Below are 17,791 nucleotides of genomic sequence, written 5' to 3'. Positions count from 1 at the left end.
ATTCCGTTTCATGAACCTGAAGCACCAGTTGAGTCCTTTGAAATCAGTACCTTCTTTTTCATCAGCAATTCTTCTTGCCTCATGCTGAACCATCTTTGTGGACACAGGAATTCCAATTGCCCTTTGTTCCTCAATCCACATCTTCAATTCCCTCTCTAAATCAGACCATTTTGCTGACTTGCCTCTAATGGCCTTCTTCTGTGGCATTTTCAGTAGGGGTTTCTTCTTCCCGTAGCCAGTCTCGGATTGTTTTCTCAGTTGGAGGAGGACCAAACTTACATTCAGCAGCACGATTTCCATTCACTTTTGAAAACTGGATCACTTTTAACTTGAATTCAGCACTGTACAAAAATCTTTTCTGAGCCATTTCTGGGCAGAACGTGGCAAAACGTAACCTAATATACAGGTAACAAGTGCGAAACAATGAGCGTAAAGACAACAAGCACGAAAAAGCGGGAAATGCAAGTAAAAAAAATCTACAACCACTGTATAAGACGCACCCAGTTTTTAGACCCCAAATTTTTCGAAAAAAGGTGCGTCTTATACATGTTGAAATAAGGTATATATAAAAACATACAAAACACATGGTTTGTATGTTTTGTATGAATAAAAACACATTTCATTTGCAACAAGTTTTTTTTTTTATTGTTTTGATTAGGAGAAGAGAAGAGATATTTGGCATCAGCTAGTCGAGACAGGCTTATTCACGTGTTTGATGTCAAACGAGACTATGAGTTTCAGCAAACATTAGATGACCACTCTTCTTCTATTACTGCTGTGCGTTTTGTGCATACAGATAATCAGCTCCAGATGTTATCTTGTGGTGCAGATAAATCAGTAATTTTTAGGAGAGCTCAGTTTGTAAGTATAGAAATAATGTTTCAAGTGTAATTGTGCGTGTGTGATGATTTGAAATAATCATCCTAAGATAACAGTTTTATTACTCTTATTTAAAAAGTATTTTATGGATCAGAATCTTTATCAATTTTATAATGGATCTATTGATGTTAGTTCTGCATAGCTTTGTTACAGTTAACACCAGAATATTTTTTAGAAGAATTTCATAATAACCCACTTTCCAGATTTGTAAGGATCATTTTAATCTCCATTATTTGATTATCAGCAGGCATGTGAATACTATGAAAATTTTTAGATCTGCAAAACCTGAAATCCTGCAAAAAAAAAAAAAAAAAAAGAGGGAAAAGCCTTTTTGCCTTAGTCTTGATCTTTTGCAAGTCAGCTTAATTTTTCCAATATGTTTCCCCTATTGGCTTTTGTACTGGTAAACATGAAGCATTTTCCCAAAGACAAATATATTTTTAAACCAGTCCTCAGCAACCTGTGGGCCCTGTGCAACCCACACCATCATCCTCTAATACTTTCGTCAACCAAATAATCTGTACTTGCTACTAATAGAACAAAAGTGATGGTGAGAGAGAAGATAGGCCCATAAGCCTTTCTCTGAATTCATCAGAGAAATTAATAAGTGTGTGTGATTGTTGACTTTTTGTTTCTTTATTCACCAGGAAAAGTTTGTGTGCTCCCTAAACATCAGTTTGGGTTCAGTATACAAGGGGTTTGAAAAGTTCGTAGCCCGAGTATGAAAGGATAGTGGAACAGTATAAAACATTTCTGTACATAAGGTATAACACTTCAAATAGTAATCCACCAAGTTTCATGGTGCCTCCGTAGCCAGGTGGGAAGAAGCAGCAGTGCGTAACGCACGCTTCTTGATTAGACCGGGGTTCGATCCCGTCACCACCAAATACGGGGATGCGGAAAGATCAGGGAATGATCACCGCATATTCCCGGAGCAATATGGCCTTAGTTGCTAATGCTCCTAAAAACCAAATAACAAAACAACATAACAACCAAGTTTCATGTAATATCAATAATGTCTTTTTTTAATTACAGGTCCCGAAGTCAACAAAGTTGTGCAAATCAAGAAAGATAGACAAAATCACTCACCATGCAGCCATCCAGTATTTTGGGCGGAAAGGGACTAACACCAAAGGCAATTTATGAGGTTATGGTTACAACACTGAGGAAGGCTGCCCCTTCCTATTTCATGGTTAAGAAGTGAGAGCAGAATTTAAATGAGGGAGGGAAAGCTGGTATATGTGGAAAGGTCAGGGAATGACCACAGAATATCCCGGAGCAATATGGCCTTAGTTGCTAATGCTCCTAAAAACCAAATAACAAACAACAAAACAGCTGAGGGGGGCACAGATTCAAATTGAGGAAAGACAGTCGTAGAATAGATGTGCAGAAATTTGCCTTTAGCCAGCGGGTAATTGATTGGTGGAACAGACTTCTATCTTTTGTTGTGGAAGTTGATAACCTAAATAAATTTAACGCTGAGCTGGACAGGCATTTGGAATGAATGGAGGGGTGAAATTTGAACTTTTTTTTTTTTTTTTTTTTTTTTTTTTTTGGCTAATGGTACATAAGCTTGCTTTCTTGCATCGTGTGCCTCTATTAATGCTAATGCTAATTTATAAAATGTGATTAATTTTTAAAATTTTTTTCTGTTCTCTTATAGTCACCTCAGTTGAATTTTGTTCGGGAACATCATGTTGTTGGCAAAACCACCTTATATGATATGGACGTGGATGTACAGCAGCGGTATATACTTACTGCATGCCAAGATCGCAATATTAGGGTGTATGCTGTAAATAATGGTAAACATAGTCGATGTTTTCGAGGTTCTCAGGGAGAAGATGGAACTTTAATTAAGGTAAGTATTTCTTTTTTGTTTTTGTTGATACAGAATTGGTAGTTTTTGAATGAATTATATAATATTATATGCTAATCTGTATATTTAAATGAATCCCATATATTGTAATTTTTGCTTCTTAAAAGCACATCAGCAAACTGAAATAAAAATTTGGATATAAACAAAAAGATTATGAAGAACATTTTCTTGGGGTAGCTTAACCATGAAGAACAAAGAAGCAATTGTTTGTTCTTATTGCTTCTTTATTCTTATTGCTTTATTGCTTAACTATGAAGAACAAACAATTAACATTAATAGTGCAACTGTGTGTGCATGCATGTTACTGTAAATATGTGTGTCATGCATGTTACTGTAAATATGTGTGTATGTACCTATAGCTGAGATGGAAAACAGCTATAACTGAAATTGTGTGTGTGCACGCGCACAAGTGTGAGCTTGTACACTTGAAAAGTAGTAGTACCAAAGAAATAAACTTAAACACACACACACACACACACACACACACACACACACACACACACACACACACACACACACACACACACACACACACACACACACACACACACACTAAAATATGTAAAATTAATTATAAAGAGAAACCAACTTAAAAGGAGTAACTGTAGGGAAGTAAATGTTAATGCATATAACTGAATTATGAGACTACATCTTCCAGCATAAAGTAGCATTTTGGTTATTTTGTCAAACTTGTGCTGAAGAGTGAGTAAAATGTCTTCACGCAAGTGTTTGAACAATCCAAACTAATTTGGATTGTTCGCAAGATATTACAGAATTTGTAAAAAAATGTGTATTGTGCTTATTTTGGAGTGAAACTCAGTGACTAAGATAAACAATGTGCTCCACATAAAGTTTGCTGAATCATTTGCAATTCCATTGATTTGGCAGGAGCCTACAAACCACTGTGATGATTACTTTTGCTTAGTTAGCATAGAGGGATATAATGCAAAAAGTAAGAAAGGCATTGTGTATCCTAATATTCCAATCCACCATTAGACTAGTCCCACATGGAGATGATCTGCCAATTCCATGCCCAACACAGAGAGTGTTGGAGAGTGTAGCAGCAGAGAGTGCTGAAAGGGAAGCTTCTGAAGATGAAACTGAAGTCTACATGCCTGGAGACACTGAGTCCAGCCCTCAGCTATTTTTGCAGCCTGAACCCAATGATCTGGTAAGAGATTTAAATTTACAAAAGGAATCTGGAGAACTCATTTGGTTCTAGACTTAAGTCAAAAAATCTTCTAGCACGTGGGATGTTTTTGTCATAGTACAGACACAGAATGAGAACTAGTCCCCTACTTTTCTGAGGATGATTTTATGTTATTTTTATATTAATATAAATGACTTAATGATCTGTTTAGGAATTAGTTACAATGCTACACAGTGGAGACTGGGAAGGTCCCTGATTCAACTACCTTTGTATTAAATTCCCATCGAGAAGCTAAAACAAGGTATTTTTGTTGGCTTCAAATTCGGAAACTGATGAGGGATCGAGATTTTGAGGGAACCATGAATAAAAGAGAAAAAAAACAAGCATGGATTAACTTCAGGTCTGTTGTTGAGAACTTTTTAGGAAACAACAAGGGTCCAGACTACAAGAATATAGTTTAAAATTATTTTGACAAACTTCAAGAAGCTGGGTTGCAACATGAGTGTCAAAGTACATTTTTTATACTCCCACATTGACTACTTCCCAGAAAATCTAGAAGATGTTAGTGAAGAACAGAGTGAGAGGTTTCACCAGGACGTTAAAGATGTGGTGATGAGGTACGAGGGGGAAACAGAAGGTCAACACTATGGCTGGCTCTTGCTGGATGCTGAAGAGGACTGTAAAATAGAAGGATCTGCAAGAAAATCAAAGAAACAAAAATTTTGCCCATCCTAGATCAGTTTTTAAAATGAGAGGCGAGTGTTTAGTGGACTTTTTACCACACTGCCCTTTTTAAGAGTGTTTTAAACATGTATTTAAATATAAAACTCTGTCAAAAGTAATTTTGTTATAATTTCAATGCACAAATTGATAAAAAATTTGTCAAAAATCAAATTTTGTTTCGTGATTTTTGAAGAAACCTGTCTTGATAGAAACAAACAGAAGTCATTTTGAAATCAGCATTAGAATGCGATTTAGCAACATCTTTTTCTGAGAAAACATCAGTGAATTTTTTTCCAAATGCAGAGTAGTATAATATATACCAAACTTCATGCTGAGGCTTTACATGTTACATTGATGAAACATTGACAAAATATATGTCAAAGGATGATAAGCAGGTTCTTAAACCCAAATGCTGAAAAAAATTATTACAGCAAACATCGTCATGACTATGATAATCCATCCAAGACGTAGCATTTCACACATCCAGATGAATGCAAAGTATATGCTGGTGATATTGCAAGGAACAGAGCAACCCACCAACCTTCGTATCATTTGCAAACTTAGACATTAATCCTGATATGCCTTCATCAGTATCATTAATAAATATCGAAAACAACAATAGGCCTAGCACTATAAGAGCAGTACCCATTGATAATAATCTTTGACTTCTCCCACTCAGCTTCCCTTTATCTGTAACAGTTACTTGCCCTTAATGCCACATTGCTTTAATTTGTACAGCAGTCTTTTATGTGCTGCAGTATTCAAAAGCTCTTCTATGCAATGTCAAAATTATTTTTTACATTCAGTTCCTTTGTTACCGCACCATAGTATCAAATCAGATTGGTCAGACAAGATCACTTCTTAACATAGGAGTCCAATAATGTTAAAGGCTGGAGGAATTCTTAAATTTCCGTTCAGTCATCTAGTCAGGAGACTGCCTGATCTCAATGCTCAGCTCAGTTCAATTCTAGAAATTTTCAAATAATTTACATAGTTGAAGCTAATGAAATTCAGAATTATAGAGACAGCATTTTTGAGTGCTACATTTATAGGTAATGACGTTAAATGTTCAGCATCACAGTGAAATTTGTTGAAGAAACTCCTCAGTACAGTTAAATCTGAAGTGCATTTTTCCAGGCATCAGAAACAGGTGATTTTGTGATGGATATATTTAGATAATGAATTTAGGTGTCTAGAAATTTTCTTTGTATAATAATTCTCTATACTATACATATCAAGGTAGTACAATTAATGTACAATTAAGTTGGTAATAAAGTTATCCATATTTTCTAGGTAGTATTGGACCCAACTGGAACTTACTTGGCAACCAGTTGCACGGATAAGAGTCTTTATATTTATGATTATTACTCTGGAGAATGCTTAGCTACCATGTTTGGCCATTCAGAATTAGTCACTGGTCTAAAATTCACAAATAATGGGAAATATATTATTTCTGTCTCTGGTGATGGGTAAGTTCTTTTACATATATTTTTATATATAAATTTCACATATGCATAAATAATAATGTAATAATTATCACATTATTATTTATTAAACATGATGGAGTTTCTGAAGTTGCTCACCTTGCTATTTCTACCCGGCACCTTTTTGAATTCAATCATCTTTTGGACCTGGATTTTCAAAGAAGTTTTTTAAATTGCTAACTTAAGTAGATGTGCTACATAAATTCTTTTAATGTGGCCCCCGTTATAATATCTAATGCACGAAATCTTACTAATACTTTGCTTGTTGCTTATTGTGATCACAGATATCAGACATATACTAATAGATAGAAAAAACATTGTGTATTATAATCAGTGTCTCGGTTTTGATTATCGCTTTTTTGCCTTTTTTTATCACTTTTTACACATGAAGTAGAAGTGATTAAGTAACATCCCAATTTGTTATTAAACTCTGACACATTGCTTGGCTACTGCTGTAGCTTCATACAGTTGGTATGGTTGTTTGTGTCATTACTCAGTTAAAAGTACTTTATCCAGCCAGCCACTGTTTTACAATAGAGCCTTAATCCTTTTATGATTCTTGATTTTAATATTTTCATATATTTTTTTAATGGTTTGTATGGTTTCCCAGAAACATTGACAGTTTCATTTTTATTGATGACTTTCTCAAAGGAATAGTGGACAGTTATATTAAAGTAATTATATTGCTTGATTTTAATGTTTTCTTCCTGTCCACTTTACCTTTTTATGTATACATTTCTGCTCGGCTTTAATAAACAAAGCTGAACAACTACATTCTTCTTTCTTCAGTTATTGTTATCAGTTTAGCTGAGCCTCAAAGCGATCGCAGTAAGAAGCATCTGCTGTATGTGGAACAGCTTTTATTCTTCTATATCATCTTTCCATTAAATAATAAATGCTTCTTAATTAATGTTTTATAACCCAATTTACCTTGCCAGTTGTCCTGATGATGAAAGTGAAAAACAGAGCCTGGGTTAGCTTTAGGATTGGCAAATTCTATTCTTTATTTTATTGTACAACACTTGTTTATTTAAAGGATTTTTAGTTTACTTTTATTTGATGACCACTTAGTATTAGAATGGTCAAATGATGTGAGGAAGCAAGCATTTCCTACATTTGTCAAAAGAAAATTCCCCCGTGGCTAGCAAATCATATTACAATGAACTGAAACATGCTGCCCAAAGATAAATTTCATGAGATCCAGCCTCTGGTTCTTGCCTCTCCCACCAATAAAAATATATATCTCTTCTCCTGCACTTAACTCACCTCCTTCATGCCATCTATATCTCAACTAGTTCCTCTTCCTCCCCAAGGTGACTAGTTGCCAAGCATTGTAATCTGCACCTTCCAAGTTGTTCCTACTAGGGATAATTAGTACTGCTTACCCATCTATTTGCCCTTCTTTGAAACCTCTCTAGGAGTTCTACGTCTTTTTGTAGATGTAGTCTCCAGTATACTCCAGTAGTCCTATATACTCAGCATTCCATTGTTGAGTATGAAGGAATGATGACATAAATCCCATTTATGTTTTCATTCCTCTGTGTGACAATTCAGTCTCAGCACCATCTTGTATGAATAAAATAAATACATTTTTCTGTTTATTCTCTAGAATGAGCACATGGTCAGAGGAGTTCACAAGATAGAGAATACAAGAAACAACACTGTATTTAGCAATTGCACAGCCTTGTACCATGGGGCACCCAAAAAGTGTTTACTTAGGTACCCTTATGCCTGACCACTTGGCAACAATGCCCTGTGATAAACATGGTTAAGTCAATAATAAAAAGACCTCTAATAATATTAGTATTGTTTTTACACTTGGCAATATCATATCATCTATTTCATATGAATGAGTTTATTAATAAAAATTCTTTATTAAAAAAAAGTCCCAGTGAATATTGGGCCAAAAATTAACTGTTTTCGAGATAATTCACATTTTCTGTTAAGATCCGCCACTGACTGTGGGTGCACTAGTTTAGCAAAAAGTTGTGAATCCTTTGATTAGGGTGGTTTCATTAAACATATGATAATACATTTTTAATTTTTGGTTTCAACACCACAGGATTTTGCAGATGTTACATGTTACAGGATGTTCTTTCTAACACCCTTTCCTCAACGTCAGGTGTTATGCTTCTGGGTCTACCTGCTCGTACTCCACGTGCAAAGTGCCCACGTTCTCTAAGGCATTGATGTAGCCTGATGAATGTGCACCTGTTGGGCTGCCTTCGGCAGGGAAATGCTTCTTGGTTCAAACGTGCAGCCTCGAGTGCACTGCCATTGACTTTACCATACATGAAGTGCATGTCCGCATACTCTTTGTTGCTGTAACCTCTTTCCACGTTGACTATCCTTTGATGAGTACTTGTATGCCTGCTACGTCTCAGAGCACTGAGAGAGGGGAAATGGAGAGAATGAGCATAACCTAACCTAAACAACCAAGTCAGTGGTGGATCCCAACTCTGTACAGTTCACCTTGTCAATGGTGGATCCCAACAAGAAATGTGCAATATCTCGAAAATGATTCACTTAAGAACCCATGTTTACTAGGCTTTTTTTTTTTTTGCATATTGTAGTCTGTACAGTTCACCTTTAAATTATTGACCATCTCTTTTGAAACACCCTGTATAGAGGAATGATGACATCCTTCCCCTTTTTGGTAAAAGCCCACTGATATCACTGACTTCCTGGATTGTCAGTTTACATTACTTGCTAAACATTATTTTGATAGTATCATAACCCTAAATGTTTTTGTCCTGAGCAACAACCAGAGTTTCTTTTTCCAGCAGTAATAAGAGGTATCAGATTATACATTTAAAGTTAACCCTTAGTTGAAAATTTTCAGACATACTTGTGAAAGGTACAGATGCTTTAGAAGCAGTATAGCCTGATTCTGGTCATCCCCCAACTCCAAACCTCCAAATCATCAGCAAACTTTGGCAGCTTCCCCTGTAATCCTTCATCAGTGTCATTAGAAACAAGAAAGGAACCAGCATTTACCTTTGAGGAATGTTGTTTGCTGTGCTAGTCCACTCTGAAAAATGTCCATGTCCCTTAATGTGCCTAAGTTTCTTCCCTGTAATCCCAGTTTTCTTCAGTTTATAAAATAATCCCATAACAAAAGCTTTACTAAAATCAAGATATTCTAAATATTTTCAACTACAAGTAAACTGGTCAGACATGACCCGTCTTTCAAAGATCCATTCGTGATCCCTTTAAGATTCCATTCTTACTGGGATTCTTATATTATCCTTAGTTGTAGGTGGTAGATGACTTTCATCAACCGGTGAAATACCACTTTGCTTATTGGAGGCTTGAAGTGGTGAAACCCATGTTTAGTCTCTAGAGCAAAGTTTCCAGCATCCCCCTCCCACTATACTTCTCCTTCAACCCATGCACGGTACTAAGTACTATAGGTTTTGATACCTTTCATGTTTGGGGTTTTCATAAAAAAAAAAAAGTCAGTCTTCATGATTTCCAAACACCCATATGTAGTTTCCTCACTTCTTTGGGGCCTTTCTTATAACATTAATGCTTATCCGATCCAAGGGGATCATTTGGAACCTAATGATCTCCCTAACATTATTAATGGTTTGATACACTTACTTGCTGCTTTTTTTTAGTATAACCTTTCCTCAAACTCTTCTGACAGTTACTTGTCTGCGATACTAATTTTACAGCATGCTGGCTCCTCTTCCCTGTTTGCTCCTTCTGGTTCAAACACAAAGTACCTGTTCAATTAAGCTGCTACATCCTCTGGGATCCTATGATTTGTTTAGTATCATCTTTTAAGAGGCCTTCCAGATTTATTCCCTTCTTTTTTGGATAAAGAATTCTTTGTCCTTTGTCATTCTTAGCTCTCTTGCCCAGGTATTTCTCATCTTTTGTCTGTCTTACCTCATCAGTGGTTTTGTTATAAATATGCTTATAATTATTATGTGAAACAGTGTCTCGCAGTAGAGTGTAACTATCCCTTTTTTCTTTTTTTTTTTTTTTTCATTTAAACCTTTGCGAACAGCAAATTCTGAATGGGAACCATTCAAGGATGAAATCGTAGAAGCTACTAGGATTTTTATAACAAGAGATACTGTTTAAAGCTTAGACCTAAATGGATGTCAGATGAACTGATGAGACTTGTATCAGAGGACTAAAATGCATGGAATGCATTAATAATTATCAGATAGTACAGATGCTTACAGCAGATATAAACTAGTCTCCAGTCATAACAAAAAGGAGGTTAGCCAAACTAAGGTAGATTATGAGAATTCTCTGGAAAGGAATGCAAATAAAGTAGCAAAGACTTCTTTACTTATGTAAACACTGGAAAGAAAAGGATGAATCACATTGGTCCACCAGATATGAATGGTTTAACTGTGGATGATCCTGTTCAGGTTGCTAACAAAAAGCTGAATTAAGTATTTTGCATCTACATTCACACATGAAGAATTTTTTATGGATGAGGATGCTGGAAGTGTGTCACGTTCTTACAGAGCTGAGTGGTTTTGTGATAACTTTTCAGTTAAGAAAAGTGAAAAGAAATTTTTGAAGCTAAACATAAAAAAAGCATCTGGAATAGATGGAATCTATCCAGTTATAATAAAGAAGACAGCAAAGGTGGTAAGCACACCTTTAACCATGATTATGAAAGCATCCTTGGATTCAACAGAAGTTTCTATGGACTGGAGATGTGCAGATGTATCCCCAGTTCATATAGGAGGATCAGAGGGAGACAAGAATAATTACTTACCTGTGAGCTCAATTTTTGTTCCAGTGAAAATAATGGAGTCAATGGTTAAAGAGTTAATGCAAGTACAATCTAGACAGGAATGCAGTTATTCTGTAGTCATAGTGTGGATTTGTTAAGGGGCAATCTTGTCTGATCAATCTGATTGGATACAGTAACAGAGGAACTGGATACAAAAAAAACAATTTTGACATCACATACTTAGCTTTCAGTAAAGTATTTGATACTGTTACACATAAAAGACTGGTATACAAATTGAAGCAGTGTGGAATTAAGAGCAAGTTACTGCTATGGATAAAGGAATGGTTGAGTGGGAGAAGACAGAGAGGATTATCAATGGGCATTGCTCTTCTTTAACTAATCTTATTTGCAGAGTCCCTCAGGTTTCGGTACTAGGCCCATTGTTAATGATATTGATGAAGGCGTATCAGGCTGTGTCCAAGTTTGCAGATTATACAAAAGTTAGCATAGTGGTTAATCACAGTAATCATGCTATGCTCCTCCAACAAGATCTAGGCAAATTAGGTGGATTGGATGAGAAGGGCCAGTTGAAGTTTAATATAGACAAGTGCAAGTTCCATCACATGGTGAGCTGTAATTCTAGTAAATGTACTGCATGGTACCACACTCTGGGAAGTAGATCAAAGTTTATCAAATGCTAACAGGGAGCTAAGTGATATTGTAATAACGGAGAGCAAAGTGGAAGAGAAATTTTTGAAGAAAAACATAAGAAAGGCACCTGGGGTGGATGGAATCTATCCAGTTATATTAAAGGAGGCGGCAAAGAAAGTAAACAAATCCTTAGCCATAATTATGAGAGCTTTCTTGGACTCAGGGGAGATACCCATGGACTGGAATATGCAAATATGACCCCAATCCACAAAGCAGGATCAAAGGGAGACACAGGAAATTACAGACCTGTTAGTTTAGCTTTTGTTCCAGGGAAATTAATGGAGGCACTGGTTAAAGAAGCATTGCAGGATCATGTAGACAAGACTTCAGTTATAGCTCGGACACAGCATGGGTTTGTTAAGGGGAAGTCTTGTTTGACCATTTGATTGGATACTATGATGTAGTCACAAAAGAACTGGATGCAAAGAATAATTTTGATATCATATATTTGGATCTTAGAAAGGCCTTTGATACTGTTGCACATGGAAGACTGCTGCACAAATTGGAGCAGTGTGGCATTGGAGGCAAATTGCTGCTATGGATAAAGGGATGGTTGAGTGGGAGAAGACAGAGAGTAGTAATCAATGGACACTGCTCTTCGTGGACTAATATTATTAGTGGAGTCCCTAAGGGTTCAGTATTGGGTCCATTGTTGTTTTCTGTATTTATAAATGATATTGATGATGGTATATTGGGCTTAATGTCCAAGTTTGCAGATGATACGAAGGTTAGTAGGGTTGTTAAAGACACTAATGACAGTACGCTGCTGCATCAGGATCTGGAAAGGTTGGGCAGATGGGCTGAGAAGTGGCAAATAAAGCTTAACATTGACAAATGTAAAGTGCTGCATATGCAAAGCAGTAACCCCAGAGTAACGTATCATCTCTGTGGTACTACACTGACAGTGGTAGAGAGAGAGAATGAAAAGGACCTGGGAGTAATTGTGCAGGCAGATATGAAGTTTTCTGAGCAGTGCAGACGGTCTGCAAGAGTAGCTCATGGTGTCTTGTCAGTGATATACAGGAATTTTTCTAGCAGGGATAAGGAGGTGATTTTCCCCTTGTATAAGGCAGTCAGGCCACACCTTGAGTACTGTATACAGGTCTGGAGGCCCCATTTTAAGAAGGATGTAGAGCTGTTGGAACGAGTACAGAGAAGGGCAACAAGATTAGTGAATGGAACAAAGGGTTGCTCTTATGAAGAAAGGCTTAAGTTTTGCAAATTACAGTGTCTGGAGACTAGGCGCCGGCGAGGTGATCTGATAGAGGTGTATAAAGCCTTGAATGGTGTGAGCATGCCCATTATGTGAATGGTATTCTTCCTCTTGCTCAGAATAATCACCTGAGAAGGCATAAATTCAAATTGTAGAAAGACGATAGATGTGCGGAAGTTTGTCTTTAGCCAGCGGGTGGTTGATTGTTGGAACAAACTTCCATCTGTTGTAGAAGTTGATAGCTTAAATAGATTCAAGGCAGAACTTGACAAACATTTGTAGCGAGTGGATCTGTGAAATAAGTTTTTTTTTTTTTTTTTTTTTTGGCTGATACTATATAATCTTACTTTCTTGCATCATGTGCCTATGCAATGCTAAGAATATTTGCATTGTTACCAAACTTTGTATGGTATAACCATGTAGTACGCTCATTATAACAGTGAGCGATTGTATTACAGTAATACCCCGACTTACGCTACCCCGACTTACGCGAACTCGGAGTTACGCGGTTCCTGATTTTTTCGTTTGGCAACGCTGCCGCCCACTATCTTCAAGGTCGTTTTTCATATGTTATCGATGTACGGTGCGACGGCGGAGAATGAGAGCGAAAGATGAACAAAATTCAACTTTGCTGCTTTTATGTTTTTTATATCAGTGAAGGGGAAACATTTCACCATAATAACGTAAAAACCAATAAATTCCAGCTATCGGTATAATCGCAAATGCAATTAGATCGAGTTTACTACCAGTTTATAACAGATTTCAGTAGCAGAAACGCAACTGGATTTTTATTGTTTTATGGTAGTAACCCCTAGAAATGTGGGGTGTTAAGTGTATCTCTGCCTTTATGGTGTTGTTTATTCAGTTGCTACATGCGCGCAGCTTTGTTTATGCGTATCAAGCGTGCCTCCTCGTTTTGTAATTGCGCTTTATTCCCTAAAAATTAGTAAAATACTTAATTAAAAGGTGTGAAAAGGAGCGTACTGGTGAAGACACTGCAGATTCAGAGAGAAAAAGAAAAGCAATTATCGATAAACAGAAGTGGACTGGGTCAAAAATTCTTACCCGGGAAAATTTATAGTGGCCTCATACTATGGTTTATGGCCAAAATCACACTGGCCCACCGGGGTTACACTGGCCCCGGTAAGGCTTATGGCCAGTCCGCCTCTGTCGATAGACAAAAAATATGAAATTGTGAAACGCTTTGAGCGAAATGAAAAAGACCATGTGATATTGCACGTGCTACAGGCCTAAATGAAGCAACGGCGAAAAGCACATGACAATTGCAAACTTGACAGGTTGAAAATTGAAAAGGGCTCAATTGTAAAGGGCTTAAAAATTTTAGAAAACATAGAATCCAACGAAGAACGCGTTATAGCTACAAAGCAAGGAATAAAAAAATTATTAGCTTGCTACGAAGAAATTCTGCGTGAAAAAAAGAAGGCGCTGTGTCGTCAGACGAATTTGTCAGATTTTATGAAGCCATCGACATCGAAATAACTTTTTAACGTAAGTCATTTGTTTTTTTAATACATATTTTGTATTAATATGTATACAGAACTGCAATTTTATTAATATTTTTCTTCTAAACTAGTGTTTTTGTTAGTCCTTGGTCCCAATTGAGCAAAATTTATATGTATTTATATGCAAAGTTGTACCCCGACTTACGCGAATTCGACTTACGCGATTTTCGTCGGACCCACCTATCGCGTAACTTCGGGGTATTACTGTACTTTTGATATGCATAAATTAAAATGATTGTGCCTTTTTGCTCTTTACACCTATGATCTTGTTATTTCCGTGTTCGTTTTAACCAAATTCGAATATATGTATATAACCAGAAAATAGCATGAATGGATAGGGAGATTTTCAAAAATTGGTTCCAAAAGTTGTCTTTTTTTTTTTTTTTTTTTTTTTGAAAGATAAATGATTGCCACAACGTTTAGCATTGATATTAGACAGGGCTCCTTCAGATCTCAAACAGAGCATACTGAAATCAGCAGCTGGTCTTATAATGGTAAAATGTTTGCTCCTAAATATTACATCTGTAATTCAGCCCATGGATTCAGCAGTGATTTCATTAATGAAACAACACTATCGGACTTACTTACTCAAAACTCTTGCTGACAATGATGGCAACTGGATGCCATTCTGGTTACAAATGACTACTGTATGCCATATATAGTGTCTTATGTGGGACCCAGTGTAAAACTGGTAACACTTTTTTGATCACGAAGGAACTTCTCCCAAGTGTTGATGTCTTGGATACCCTGCATAATTGATGTAGGAATTTTTCAAAAATTATAAAAGTGAATTTTGTAAAATATACATGTATCGTTGATATGATACATAAAATAACTGAAAAGTTGCCTGAATATTTAATTGGATGCCATTAATTTAAACTTGCATGCATAACTTGTCTGTTATTGTTGTTATAGAATTTGTTTTTTCTGTAAACTGAACAGTCTATCTATGAGTGTGGTTCAGGGTTAGCCTTATCTTCATCTTTTTTTTTAAAAAAACTTGCATATATACCATAATGGCAGTACTATTCACTTCTTTTCAAGGTATACTGTTGCCTGTATCATGGAAAGATATAGGCTGATCACTTAACCAATTCAGGATGCTCCCTTGTTTTTCATCCTTTGGAATTTCTGTTCTTCCAGATATTCAATAACCCAAAAAAGTGAAAATGATTAGGAGCCAAGTCCAGCCTATAAGGAAAATGGTTCATGATTACCCATTCCAAACTTCCTAGTACCATTCTTGTTGGACGTTGTGCAGTGTCGTGCATTAGGTTGATCTGTTTTAACATGTCAACTGGTCCTTTGTCTTTTTCTTGCAAATTGCTTAGTCCACATCATTGTGTATGGGGGAGGGGATTAGGTTGACAGTTAATGCCTAGTACTGCAAGAATGCATGTCCCTTTGATTGAAACCAGTGCAGGTGTTTTGTGGCCCCACTTTCTGATCAAAACATTAAGATCCATGGTTCCCAAAATGCACACTTTTTAGAACAGCAAGTGATCATAAATAATTGTTTTCACATCTCCAACACTTGCACCATTTCACAAAAATCATTTCCTCAATGCAACAAAGTGATAGTATTTGCCTTTGCACAATTATACAGTTGGTTGCCACTACTTTGCAGCCTTTTGAAAACTTGCACCATTCATGCACCTTATATACAATAGGGCTTCTTCACCATAATTTGTGTAGAATTTCAGCAGGCTTTATATTCACTTTCAGAAATTAGATAACAGTGCCTGTTTCTTAGAGTGACAGGGTTTGATACCATCTAGTATCATGTCTGCTGCACAGACACTGAGAGGATAATCATATGATAAGAAATAAGAATAATGTACAATCTACCATAAAATAGTTTAATCATATGTAGTGTAGGCATCTTTAAAAAAACACACAAAAAAATAAATGCACTCAGGTCAGCCTAGACCACCCTCACAAGTATACAGGACACTATGCTTCTGTAAGTATTAAATTTCACAAACATTTGTTATAAAATTTTCTTTCAATTTTGGTTTTACTGTAAGAGAATATATTTATTCTGTTTTGCATTAATTTTATGCCTTTACTGTTTTTTATGTTATTTCTTCAAATACATGGTGATTCAAAAAGGATTTCTAACTTCCTAAGTGTATAGAAACTTATTCAGGAGACATATAATTTATTGAACTGTTATATTGTAGCAAAAAACATCAAGTTTTACTTAGAACAGTCATTTTGGTTCAATGTGACTGCCATTGGTGATATGGCAGACATCTCATCCGAACTCAATTTCCTCCCAAATGCAACATAACATATCCAACGTAACTTCTGTAACTGCAGCAGTGATTTTAGTTTTGAGCTCAGCAAGATTGGTAGTTAAGGATGGAACAAACACTCGATCTTTAATGAAACCCCATAGAAAAAAGTCTAGAGGTGTCAAATCTGGGGAACAAGGTGGCCATGCTAATGGCCCTGCTCAACCAATCCACTGACCTGGGGAAACAGTTATTGAGGAATTCCCTTTCCTCCTTCAGGTAGTGAGAAGGTGCTCCATCTTGCTGAAAGTGAAAGTGCCCTTCGTGATCATCTTCGTCGAACTGTGGAATGAGAAAATTTTCCAGCATATCCAGATACGTGATACCGTTGATGGGTGTCTCATGGAAAAAGAAGGGTCTGTAAACTTTTACTTTGCTGAGGGCGCAAAGGACATTCACCTTTGGGCTGTCACGAACGTGTTCCAGACGTGCACACAGGTTTTCGTCAGCCCAAATCCTGCAGTTGTGGGTGTTAACCCAACCACTAACATGAAATGTTGACTCATCACTAAAGATTATGTTGTCCATTAATGTCTCGTCTTCCTCTATCCAATGTAACACATCTGCACAGAATTCCTGACAAGCAGCCTTATCTAAGTGAGTAATTTGTTGTACCCTGGTAAACCAGTATGGCTGCAAGTGTAAATGTCTTCGTAACGCGCCAAACGGTCGGTTGAAATCAATGCGACATGTGGCAATCTCACAGGCCACATGTCGCATTGATTTCGCAGGACTCCGAACAAACCTCTCCCTCACCTTTTCCATGACAGTATCAGAAACACATGGGAATCCTAGAGATTTGTCATGGTGAAGAGAACAACCTGTCTCAACAAAATTCTTGTGCCATGAGTACACTGTAGGTCTACTGGGAGGCTCCTTTCCATATTTGGTGCAAAAATTCCATTACACCCTTGTCGCAGAATTTGTTTCTTCAAACCAAAATACACACCGAGCATGCTCCGCTCTTGTGAAAGTAGTCATTTTTGAAACGCAAGCCACTGGTACTCGCGGTGATGGAATTCGGTACTACGGCACTGCGTCAATAAAACTTGATGTTTTTTGCTACAATATGACAGTTTAATAAATTATATGTCTCCTGAATAAATTTCTATACACTTGACGAAGTTGTAAAGTCCTTTTTGAATCACCCTGTATTTTCTTGGACAATTGTCAGAAATAAAAGAAATTTGGCTAAATTGCAGATAGCTATATTTAAAAGTTTTAAGTTATTGT

The 17,791-nt window shown here is 36.6% G+C and overlaps 1 protein-coding gene across 1 annotated transcript in view; it reads left to right on the top strand.

The window, feature by feature from the left end:
* LOC150085035 (mitogen-activated protein kinase-binding protein 1-like) overlaps nucleotides 1–17,791 on the top strand; it is a 265,918-nt gene that overhangs the window by 168,800 nt on the left and 79,327 nt on the right. The window contains exons 16-18 of the mRNA XM_090376439.1: nucleotides 659–885; nucleotides 2,543–2,737; nucleotides 5,922–6,097. Of these exons, the coding sequence (XP_090232565.1) occupies nucleotides 659–885; nucleotides 2,543–2,737; nucleotides 5,922–6,097 (598 nt within the window). The remainder of the gene's footprint in view (nucleotides 1–658; nucleotides 886–2,542; nucleotides 2,738–5,921; nucleotides 6,098–17,791) is intronic.

The sequence above is a fragment of the Mastigoproctus giganteus genome, chromosome 6, assembly GCF_048544385.1.
Source record: "Mastigoproctus giganteus isolate SK-2022 chromosome 6, ASM4854438v1, whole genome shotgun sequence".
Classification (NCBI taxonomy): Eukaryota; Metazoa; Arthropoda; class Arachnida; order Uropygi; family Thelyphonidae; genus Mastigoproctus; species Mastigoproctus giganteus.
The sequence above is the reverse complement of the archived record's forward strand: the minus strand, read 5'-3'. Positions and strand labels throughout refer to the sequence as shown.